Source organism: Chiloscyllium punctatum, chromosome 10, assembly GCF_047496795.1.
Source record: "Chiloscyllium punctatum isolate Juve2018m chromosome 10, sChiPun1.3, whole genome shotgun sequence".
NCBI lineage: Eukaryota > Metazoa > Chordata > Chondrichthyes > Orectolobiformes > Hemiscylliidae > Chiloscyllium > Chiloscyllium punctatum.
The window spans coordinates 70,461,406-70,473,619 of NC_092748.1; the positions used below are offsets into that span (position 1 = coordinate 70,461,406).

A 12,214-nucleotide genomic window follows, 5' to 3' on the forward strand; every position below is an offset into this window, starting at 1 on the left:
GCTGTGGAGTGGCAGTTGGAGTTTAATTTGGATAAATGTGAAGTTTTATATGTTAGTAATGTAAACAAGGACAAAGTGTATCCAATGCCTAGGTAGTATTGTAGAACAGCGAGAACTAGGAGTTTGGTTAGAATATTATTTGAAATTTGTGTCACAGGTAGACAGGGTTGCTAAGAAAGTGTTCAGCATGCTTGCCTTCATTGCGTAGACCTTTGAGTATAAGAGTTGGGACATCGTGTTAAGGCTGTACAGGTACCCTCTTCTGGAGTACAGTGTGCAGTTTGCCCTGTTTTAGGAAGGGTACTATTAAACTGGAGAGAGTTCAGAAAAGATTTACCTGGATGTTGCCAGGAATGGAAGGTGTGAAATATAAAAATAGAATACAAAGGCTGGGCCTTTTTTCACTGGAGCATAGGAAGTTGATGGATGACCTTATAAAGGTTTGTAAAATCATGAAGGGTATAGATAGGGTGAATGCAAAGGTGTTTTCCCTATGGTGGGGGAAAAAACTAGAGGACAAATTTTTAAGACCAGAGGAGAAAGATTTAAAAAGGACATGAAAAACAACTTTTTTTACATAGTTAGTTGGTCGTGTATGGCATGAACTGCCAGAGAAAGTGGTGGATGTAGGTATAGTTACAAAGTTGAAATACATTTGGATAAGTACATGAATAGGAAAGGTTTTGGAGGGATATGAGCTAAGTGCAGGCAGGTAGTTTCGTTTTGGAACATGTTCAGCATGGACTGGTTGGACAGAATGGTCCATTTCTATTGCTGTATATGACTCTACATTGAACAATTAGTAGATGTTAGCCTCCACTAGGCATGAAGAGAAATCATTTCACTTCTTTAGTCAGGGTTCTAAGATGGGATCATGCTGGGTTGGGTTACTGTGCAGTTTGGTTCTTAATAGCAATTAAGTACAGATATGTAATTTTCAGCTTTGCCACCTATGTGTCCTGAGAAGCATTTATTTCTTTCTGATTCACCTCTATGATGTGAAGGGAAACTCCTGGCTGGTAATGCTTAAAAAAGCTTCAAAATAATGCTGGCACCGAGAATTCTGGGATGTCTTGGCAATGACAAGTATTTAGGCCTCTAATGTTTAGGAAGGTAAGATAGGGCCTTCAACCATGTTGACCCGTCTCTTGGACTTCTGCCTCCATCCCTCCCCCTCCTTCCCAGAATAATTAGAGAGGTCCCTTGTCCTTACTTTCCACCATATTAGTCTCACAGCCAAAGGATCATCCTCTGACATTTCCAACACCTCCAGCGGAATGCCACCTCCAAACACATCTTCCCTTCCCCTTCACTGTCAGCATTCTACAGCGATTATTCCCTCCCTGATACCCTGATCCACTACTCCATCACGTGTTGCTTCTTCAATTTCCCATGTCACCTTCCCATGTATTTGCAGTAGGAGTAAAACGTGTCCAGTCATCATCTCCCTCCTCACTAGTCAAGGCTCCAAACACGCCTTCCAGGTGAAGCAGTATTTCACTTGTACTTCTTTCGACCTAGTCTGTTGTATTGGCTCCTCACATTGCAGTGTCCCTTACATTGGCAAGACTAAGTGCAGACTGGGTGACTATTTTGCAGTACACATCCATTCTGTCTGTAGGAATGACTCTGGCCTCCCAGTTGCCTCTATTTCAATAAATCTTTGTGCTCTCATGCACATGTATCTGGGTAAAAACAATGACTGCAGATGCTGGAAACCAGATTCTGGATTACAATGGTGCTGGAAAAGCACAGCAGTTCAGGTAGCATCGGAGGAGCAGGAAAATCGATGTTTCGGGCTGTCCTGGTCCTGCTATAATGTTCCAATGAAGCAAAACATAAGTTTGAGGAACGATACTTTGTTTTCCTCTTAGGCTTTCTACAGCAACCTGAACTCAATGTTAGGTTCAATAATTTAAGAAACGGCCACATTATGTCTGCCCTCCTTTCGTAACCAGCAGTGGTTGGGATGTGGCCTCACAGTGCCAAAGACTGAGGTTCAATCCTTGCCCTCAAATAACTATCTGTGGGAAGTTTGCACGTTCTCCCTGCATCTGCGTGGGTTTCCTCTGGGTGCTCCCGTTTCTTCCCACTGTCCAAAGATATGCAGGTTAGGTAGATTGGCCATGCTAAATGTGGGGTTATGGGGATAGGGAAGGTTGGATCTGGTAACAACAATGACTGCAGATGCTGGAAAGCAAATACTGGATTAGTGGTGCCGGAAGAGCACAGCAGTTCAGGCAGCATCCAACAAGCAGCGAAATCTACGTTTCGGGCAAAAGCCCTTCATCAGGAATAAAGGCAGGGGTCTGGGTGTGATGTTCTTCAATGGGTCAGTGTGGACCTGATAGACTGAATGGCCTGGTTCCACACTGTAGTGATTCTATAATTCTATGCTTTCACTGACATTCTCTCCTCCACCCCCCATCCACCCATTTCCCCAGGGGTGTGTCATATTTGTATCCTGTTTACTTTGAACATAGTAGCTTGTATAATTCTCTTCCTTTCACACTTTAAATTACGCTTGTTTATGTCTTTTTTTTTCTCCACTATTAATAACAATCCCACTGTCTTTTGCATTGAGTCCATGTATCATCAGTCCTCTTGCTTCTCCTTTGCTTCTGTCAAAATTATTTTTAAAAACAAACTATTTTCTGATATCTTTCAGTTTGAAACATTAATCCTTCTTCTTTCTTCACAGATGCTGCCAGACCTATTGAGTTTCTCCAGCATTTTGTGTCTATTTTTGATATAAATATTTGATATAAAATATTTGAATATAAATACCAAAAAATATTTTGACTTCTGATGCTGGTTTAATCCTCATTGTTTCAGCATGTCATGAAAGTTTATCAAAAAGGCAGAAAAATAAACATTTGATAAAAAGGTATCTTTATTGAGCATAAAACATTGCACTTTCTATCCACCATAAATCATGTCCTTTCTGTCCCAAGCTTTCAATTCACGATCAGCCTCTCTAAACCATAGTAGCCAAAAATCTTCTTCAGGAAGGTGAACACTTTATTTTCCTTTGCAATATAAGTTATATCTCAGTAGAATGACTTAGAGGATCTGCAGATCTGTTGCAGATATCAAGACTGAGAAGTGTTTCCATGCAGTTTTTATTTCTTCAGCACTACTGAGAAGATATATAATATGTTGGACAAGTATATCAATATTTCTGACCAGAAACGTGCCAGCCACTGCAATGGATATAGAAAACAAACTCAATTGAAGCAGAATTTAGGCTCACTGCATGCAAAAGGTTAATACATTTTCAAGAATGGGTTGCCAAAAGGAAACCATTATTTGTGGATCCTCAGTTCGCTTACTACCAAGAAATGTAAAGCTAAATACCAAAAAATGTTTCGACTTCTGATGCCGGTTTAATCCTCATGTTGTGATCCTACACCTTCTCTGTAGCCACTGTAGCCTCAAAATCAATTAAACTTGGCATCCTAATTCCAGTGTTCCCTTCCTCCTAAAATATCAGTGCATTTTTTCCATGTCAGAATGTGGGCCATATTTTTGAGCATGGTTAATCATCTCAAGTTTACATTTTCTGCTGTGATTAATTAATGTTTAAATGAATCACCTATGTCTGTTTGAAAGTGTGTACGTGTTCCTATGCAGGCAATGCAAAATCATCACAATAAAGTTACCATGGTCGTGGTTGCACAAAAAAATGTAAAGGTTGCACAACCTAAGCAAATTTCCCATGATTTTTTTTTTAAAAATGCTTGTCACTTCATCATTATACAAAACACAATTACAACAGGAAAAGTGTTATCTAAATCATTTGATGTTAAGCTGGTAGTAAATTAAAATTGCACAAATAAGAGTTCAACCACAGAACTATTTATAGGCATTCTGTAGTATGACTGTAATTTAACTGACTGGTAATCAATGTTCAGCAAAATGAAGGTTTATGGTAAATTGAATTAAAATGGAAACTGCCAACACATTATCTGGGACTTTCAACATATCTGACGTAGTCGAAATTAGGTAGTTTGAAGGGAACTTCGCTCCATTTTTTATAAGTGTTTTTTTCAACGTTCTTCTCATCAATAACCACAACAAAATTTTTGATTGACAAGCATGGTAAATCGACTCCACGATGGACCATCATTGTACCCCATGGCTTTAAAACAAAAAGAATACAGTTAGCTGTGTGACAACTAATTAAATAGTAATTAAACAAGTTACACATTTGATTAAGTCTCATTTTACCTGGCCACAGTTCTTGCAGTAGATCTCTTGATTTGTTTGATAATCAAGACATTTCTCTTGCAAAGCTTTATTTTCTCGCTGACCATATAAATTTCTACAAGGAAATGTTGATAATTAAAATTCTTATTTAAGATGAATTGAATTAAATATTCATCCCCCTAATTACTGGTTTAATCATTGTATTTAACAGTACCAAAACATAATTACAATAAATACTGTGATATATTATTTAGCAATTCAGAAAAAATACAGTCTTTTATGAAATACTCAAAATAACCGGCTCTAGGAACATGGCACTTTTATTTCCCAAGTCAACATCAGCCTTAGCACCTGCATGTCTTTATTAAAATCTGCTTGTATTAAATTTTGGAAAACATTTTTTTTAAACCAAAATCTAAACATTCAATAGTTTCCATTATTTATTATTATGTAAGGTGTAAGATGAAACATTGATTATCAATTATATTGTTATCAGTGCCATTGAACCAAATTACAAAACCTATTGAACCAAATTTAAAATGGTGCATGCAATCTCTGTAATATCACAATTCACCAGCACCCATAAAAATCGGAAATAAGGACAGAACATCCTGGAAAAACAATGGAGGTCAGTAAAAGAAAAAGATTGAATATCTAAACGGTGTTATTGCAATTTCCATAGAGATTATGACTTCGAGAAAAGTACTTTGAACTTGCAGTCAATAGCTGAAAGCATGACTAAACAACATATATATTAGGCAACATATATTTTAAACCAAAGAACAAGAATACCCCCCTTCTTATTTTTATCACAAGGAAAAAAAAACTTGACAGATGCACACACCACCTTCCTTTAAGTAAACATTCAATTCACCCAAAATCACCCCAAAAGAATTTTTGCCTTCTAAGAGTTAACCTCTTTTTCAACTTGGTAACATCTAACCCTTCGAAGGCAAGCTAGATGAGTCTTCCAGACTCATTTAAAATCCTCATGAATTTCACCTTTTCAATCCAAGTGCATTCCAGCATGGTAAACCATAGAGACCTTCAGCCTGTAGCTGCTGTCTCCCTTTCTCTCTGGACCCTGACAGATTAACCAACCTATAACATACAGTAATATTTTAAGGAAGCCTGTAAGCCAGTTTTTAAAATAGCTTCCGTCGCATCCTTTCCCATGGCATTATAAATTCCATAATCCTTGAATGCAAGTATAAACTCTGATTAGGAGAAAGCGAGGACTGCAGATGCTGGAGATCAGAGTCGAGAGTGTGGTGCTGGAAAAGCACAGCAGATCAGCCAGCATCCAAGGTGCAGGAGAATCAATGTTTTGGGCATAAACCCTTCATTAGTAATGAAGTTTGTGGGTGGAGAGGCTGAGAGATAAATGGGAGCGGGGTGAAGCTTGGAGGAAGGTAGCTGAGAGTGCAATAGGTAGATGAAGGTGGGGAAGAAGGTGATAGGTCACAGAGGAGGGTGGAGCAGATAGATGGGAAAGATGATGGGCAGGTCAAGAGGGCAGTGCCAAATTGGAGGCCTGGGACTGGGATAAGGTGGGGAGATGGGGGGAAATGAGGAAACTCATTAGTCCCATGTGGTTGCAGGGTCCCATGATGGAAGATGAGATGTTGTTCCACCAGGCATCGGGTGGTTAGGGTTTGGTGATGGAGAAGGCACCAGCCTGCATGTCCTTGGTGGCCTGGGAGGGGGAATTGAAGTGTTCAGCCACAGGGCGGTGGGGTTGGTTAGTACAGCTATCCCAGAGCTGTTCTCTGAAACGATCTGCAAGTTGGTGTTCTGATATATAGGAGACCACATCGGGTGCAATAGATACTGTAGATGACATTTGTGGAGGTATAGGTAAATTTCTGTTTGATGTAGAAGGATCCTTTGGGGCCTCGGACAGAGGTGAGAGGGGAGGTGTGGTTGCAAGTTTTGCACTTCCTGTGGTGGCAGGGGAAGATGCTGGGAGTAGGGTGAGTGCTGGTGGGGGTGTGGATCTGACAAGGGAGTCATGGAGGGAATGGCCTCTCCAAAATGCTGATAGGGTTGGGGACGGAAATATATGCCTAGTGGTGGGGTCTGTTTGTAGGTGGCAAAATTGGCTGAGGTTTGTACGTGGCAGAAGTGACAGAGGATCTGATTCCGATTAGCCATCCTTTAGAACCCAACTCTAGGGTGGCACAGTGGTTAGCACTGCTGCCTCACAGCAACAGTGACCTGGGTTTGATTCCATCCTTGGGCGACTGTGTGGAGCTTGTACATTCTCCCAGTATCTATGGAGTTTTCCTCCAATTACCTCCCACAGTCGAAATGTATGCAGGTGGATTAGCCATGCTAAATTGCCAAGAGTATCTAGGGATATGCAGGGCAGATGAATTAGTTATGGGAAATGTAGGGTTACTGGGATAGTGTGTGGAGGTGTCTGAATGGGAGGGTTGATGTTGACGCAGTGGGCCAAATGGCTTACGTCCACACTGTACGGATTCTGTCCTATCAGGAATCAAATTGGCAGATTAAAGTATCCTTTTACAACTTGATATTTTTAACACTGGACTTGGAGAACTTCAGTTTGTCCACCAACATCCTATCGAAATGCAGTCTGTCCACTGACATCCCATCTTTGGCATTGGCTGCAAGGATGAATACCTTACACCTTCTTTCCAGTAAAACAATCAAGGCCTTCCTTTAATTCTTAGCAACCAGGTCATCCATACCTATTGTCAGTGGACACACTTCATTTTCTCTTAAGTCACAAACAAAATAATCTTATAAGCATCATAACTGTAAGAGTGTACCCTTAATCAGAAGTAACTTCATCATAGAGTAATAGAGATGTATAGCACAGAAACAGAACCTTCAGTCCAGCTTGTCCATGCTGACCAGATATCCTAAATCAATCTACTCTCATTTGCCAGCATTTGACCAGATCCCTCTAAACCCTTTCTGTTCATATACCAATCCTGATGCCTTTTAAATGTTATAATGTACCAGCCTCCACCACTTCCTCTGGCAGCTGATTCCATACACATACCACTCTTTGCATGAAAAAGTTGTCCCTTAAGTCATTTTTAAATCTTCCCCTCTTGCCTTAAACTATACCCTCTAGTTTTGGACTCCCCTGCCTGAGGAAAAAAATCCTTGGCTATTCATCCTATTCATGCCCCTCATGATTTTATAAACCTCTGTAAAGGTCACCCTTCCTTCTTCAACGTGCCAGGAAAACAGTCCCAGCATATTCAGCCTCTCCCTGTAGCTCAAACACTCTGGCAACATCCTTGTAAATCTTTTCTTTCAAGTTTAACAACATCTTTCCCATAGTAGGGAGCCCAGAATTGAATGCAGTATTCCAAAAGTGGCCTTGTATGACATCCCAACTCTTCATCGCAGTGCATTGACCAATAAAGGCAAATGTACCAAACGCTTTCTTCACTAACCTGTCTACCTGTTACTCCACTTTCAAGGAACTATGAACCTGCACCCCAAGGTCCCTTGGATCGGCAACACTTCCCAGGATTCCACCATTAAGTGTATAAGTCCTGCCCTGATTTGCCTTACCAAAATGAAACACCTCAGATCTATCTAACATCTGAGCAAAAGTACAAATACGAAAGTACTTTTTTCTCTCTTTCCAAAGGCTGTTTGATCTTCATATTTCCACAAATTTACTTTTATTTCAGATATTAGCACCTTTGAAAGCATGGAGTGAACAATAACAAAAATTGAAGATTTTATGCATTTCATGATAAATTTTCAGAAGTTTTAAGAAATCTTACTTGAACTCATCTGTGACATTGACATGGTGCATGTTTTCGATGACTTGAATATCTTTTCCTGAACAAGCAAGCTTGCTGCAGGTATTACAGTGAAAGGTCACTTTGGAAGGATCACTTTTTATTATTTTTGCCAAATTCTTCCTCCTTTTCAATCTGTGTTCCATGATGTTCTGCCACTGCCTTTCTACTATCTGATCATTGGAAAAGCAAATGGCAATTATACAACTGTTAAACAATGCTCTATGTGACACTTAAAACCATAAGAGATAGGAGCAGAAGTAGTGCATTCAGCCTTTTGGTCTGCTGCATCATTCACGGAGATCATGGCTGATCTTCAACTCTACTTTACTGCTTTTTCCATTTAATTCTTGATTCCCTTACTGATTAAAAATCTGCCTATATCAGCCTTGAATAGACATAACAAACCAGCTTTGAAAGCCCTTTGTGGTAAAGAATTCCACAGATTCCACCACCTTCTAAGAAAACATATTTGTCCTGAACTTCGTCTTAAACGTCTGACCCCTTATTCTGAGATTATGCCTCTGGTCCTAGACTCTTTTACAGGAGGAAACAACCTCTTTGCATTCACCCTATCGAATCCCTTAGGGATCATGTATGTTTCAATAAGGTCCCCCTCGATTTGCTATATTCCAATGAGAACAGGCCCAGCTGACCCAACCACTCCTCAAAAGACAATCCATCCATTCCAATGTCAGCCTAGTCAGCCATCTCGGGATTGCCTCCAATACCAATGTACCTTTTCTTAGATAAGGAACTTAAAGTTGGTCGCAGTATTCCAGCTGTGGTCTGACTAGTGCCTTGTGTAGTTTTAGAAAAACCTCCCTCCTTACAAACTCCATTCGCTTTGAATTAAAGGCCAACATTTCATTTGCCTTCCATATTACCCACTGAATTTGCTTGCTAGCTTTTGTAATTTATGCATGAAGATGCCAAAATCCCTCTATTCCTCAGCTTTTTATAATCTTTTGCCATTTAGATAATAATCCGCTCCTTTTCTTTGCTAAAATGCATAATCTCACATTTCGCCACTTTATTTTCCATCTGCCAAGCTTTTTGCCCACTTGCTTAACCTGTTGATTTCCCTCTGCATCCTCATCTTCCATCCTGTCTCTGTGTCATCCACAAATTTGGCTGTGGTACACTTACTTTCTTTATTCAAGTCGGTTGTTTTGTAAATAGTTGTAGCTCCTGCACCAATTACTGTGGCACTCCATTAGTTACAAGTTGCCATCCCGAAAGTACCCCACCTTCTCCCAACTCTTTGTTTTCTGCTAGTTAGCTAGTATTTTACCTCAATGTCATGGACTCTTGTCTTAATAAGCAATTTAATGTGAGGTACCTTATGAAATGCTTCTTAAAATTTGATTTATGTACAATTACAGTATAAAATTTACACCTCTTAAATTGCTGTTAAGTTATTGTTGATTAAATGAAATTTTAGTTACATTCCCAAATTGCATTTGATCAGCTAAATCTCCAATTTATTTGAATTTCAGAGAATTTAAGCACAAGAGAACACTTCTTAATTTTCCTGGGCAGTGTGGTTTCATCTTGATGGAAAAGACTAGTCATTCAATGCATACTTTGGAATCGACCCTGTTTACAAATTATACATCAGCTATTTCAGGGCCGTCATGTAATCACTTTCAGATCCACTTTTTGGAAAGAATGCATCCCACAAAAAAGTATCATCAACTCAGTATGTGCTAAATTCTTAAAATGTTATTCAGTTTTCAAACTCAATACCTTCAATGTGAAAACAATCAGCTTTTGAAACAAAAAATACCCAAGCAGAATGCCAACAATCCCCACCAAAAAGCTAAGCAAAAAATCACTATTATGCTTTGTGCAGGCAGACTGGGAAAGAAAGAAAGAAAGTTACTAGCATTTGAAACTTCTGACAGTTTTGTTTTTGTTGGTTTACTGCCTGTAAACTGAAGAAACTATGAAGATAACTGGCATTATTTTTGATTATCGGCTATTAATTTGACTGAAACATGTCACTGTAAAACGTGAAAGCCATCTTGATAGTTTACAATTGTGCAATTCCTGCGAAGTGCCCGGCCTAAAGGCACAATTCATTTTTGTCAATTGCATTTGCAGTGTACACCAGATGAAACAGCTGCATCAGACACAGTGGAAAAGTCTACACAACTGACCTTATTCAATAAATGTTTTTCATCACATGTATTCCCTCTTGTAAAAGCCAGAACAAATGAAAGGATGAAAATAACTTACATTTTTTGGCAAATTTTAAAATCTTAGTCTGTTTAAATTTCAAGAGATTATGACAATTCTTAGATCCATAAGCATTGTTGTCACATGGTAAATTTGGCAGACAATTTGCAGACAGTAAGATCCTCTAACAACAATAAAATAACAAACAGAAAATCAATTTTAGTGATATTTGTTGATGAATAATTATTGGCCAAGTTCCCTGCTCTACTTTGTGTTATGCAATATGCAGAATTTTATATTCATCTGAGATTGCAGATAGAGCCTTTATGCCATCTCTGACAGTGTAGCTCTCTGTCAGTACTGTATCAAAATCTTAGGTTGATGATGTGAAGATCTTTGCACTGGGATGTGAACTACAACCTTCTGAATCAGAAATGATTGTGCTAACCACTGACATTTGCATGTATTCTAGATTGTGATTGCTGACTGCAATAGTCATTGAGCACACTAACATTAATGAGAATTAATGTGTGCAAAAAGCCCATGGCAACATATATAGAGGAGGAGACGGATTTTACAATGGCCATAGTATGTACATGATGTGGAGGTGCCAGTTTTGGACTGAGGTGCACAGAGTTAAAAATCACACAACACCAGGTTATAATCGAACAGGTGTATTTGGAAGTACAAGGTTTTGGAGCGCTGCTCCTTCATCAGGTAGCTAGTGAGGCATGATCATAGGACACAGATATAAATTCCACAGGACTTCTACAGTTAGTGTCTGATCAGGCGAAAGTTCAACCCATTGCTCATTCTGAAGTGTAACTTACCATATATACTTGAGTAAAAGTCAATCACATGTAAAAATCTACTGCAAATTTAACTGATCAAAGCTCATTTTGGAGTGGAAATTCAAATTCAAATCACGAAAAAATGTCATCAGCATTCAGAAAAAAAAAGGCACAAAGAATTCATCTGTGAAATACTTCTTCTAAGTACCTGTTTTTTGTAATCCTCTTCTGGCATTTCCTGCACTTTTTGAATTGCTGCATACATCATTAACTCACGATAAACATTCACACTCTCACGTTCAAGAACTCCTGACCCCTCGTTTGCTACTAAGGCATAAGTGCTATCATCAGACCGTGCCCTTCCGCGAGCCTGCAATTCAGCAATATTAATGGAAGAATAAACGTATGTTTTGAAAATTCTCAGTGAGATGAGATATCCTAAAACTATGTATTTCAATGATTTGGAGATGTCAGTGTTGGACTGGGGTGCACAAAGTTAAAAATCACACAACAGCAGGTTATAGTCCAGCAAGTCTAATTGGAAGCTTTCGCTTTCGGAGTGCTGCTCCTTCATCTACCTGATGAAGGAGCAGCACTCCGAAAGCTAGTGCTTCCAATTAAACCTGTTGGACCATAACCTGGTGTTGTGTGATTTTCAACTATGTATTTCAATGAAGAGAAAGGTCACAATGACAATTGCTCTGTCATAAACCTTGATTTTTTTAGCTTGTAATTATTTCTTATGAACAACAAGAATAACTATATAATATCAAAACAACATGCAAGAGAGTAACAAAGTGGACTGAGTTTGATTTCAAATATCCTTGCCTGAAATCAAGGAGGTTATAATCCCTCATTATGGGGTTGATAACCGTACTGTCCATCTTAAAAGTTATGTCCAAAGCATTTGCATGCTTCAGGTAACAGATACATTTTAATAAGGAAATCAGAATCCTTAGCTAATCATACCTTGATAAATATCAATTTTTAGGTAGAAATTGATTGAATCTTCAAACATAATCTGGACCAACTCCCCCACAACAGACCTTGCTCCAAAATGTATCTTGATCTTGTTAGCTCTGGCCAGGTTTACAGTCTTCAGACTGATGAGCAGCAATGGGATGCCTTTTTGGTATATTGCATTTCATCTACCAAATTCAGTCAGAGGATTGACTTGGACTCTGGAATGGGCAGCAAACCAGCATGCTCTGCTTCTCTTGTGAATGGGTTAAATATATATGG

General features: G+C 39.0%; 1 protein-coding gene across 2 annotated transcripts in view; it reads right to left on the reverse strand.

Annotated features, from left to right (window-relative positions):
* Window positions 1-2,875: 2,875 nt before the first annotated feature.
* ifih1 (interferon induced with helicase C domain 1) overlaps window positions 2,876-12,214 on the reverse strand; it is a 120,522-nt gene continuing 111,183 nt past the window's right edge. For both annotated transcript variants that reach the window (XM_072579469.1, XM_072579470.1), the window contains 4 exons: window positions 11,181-11,342; window positions 7,983-8,173; window positions 4,231-4,324; window positions 2,876-4,141 (listed from right to left, as the gene is read on the reverse strand). In XM_072579469.1, the coding sequence (XP_072435570.1) occupies window positions 3,965-4,141; window positions 4,231-4,324; window positions 7,983-8,173; window positions 11,181-11,342 (624 nt within the window). In that variant the 3' untranslated portion in view covers window positions 2,876-3,964. The remainder of the gene's footprint in view (window positions 4,142-4,230; window positions 4,325-7,982; window positions 8,174-11,180; window positions 11,343-12,214) is intronic.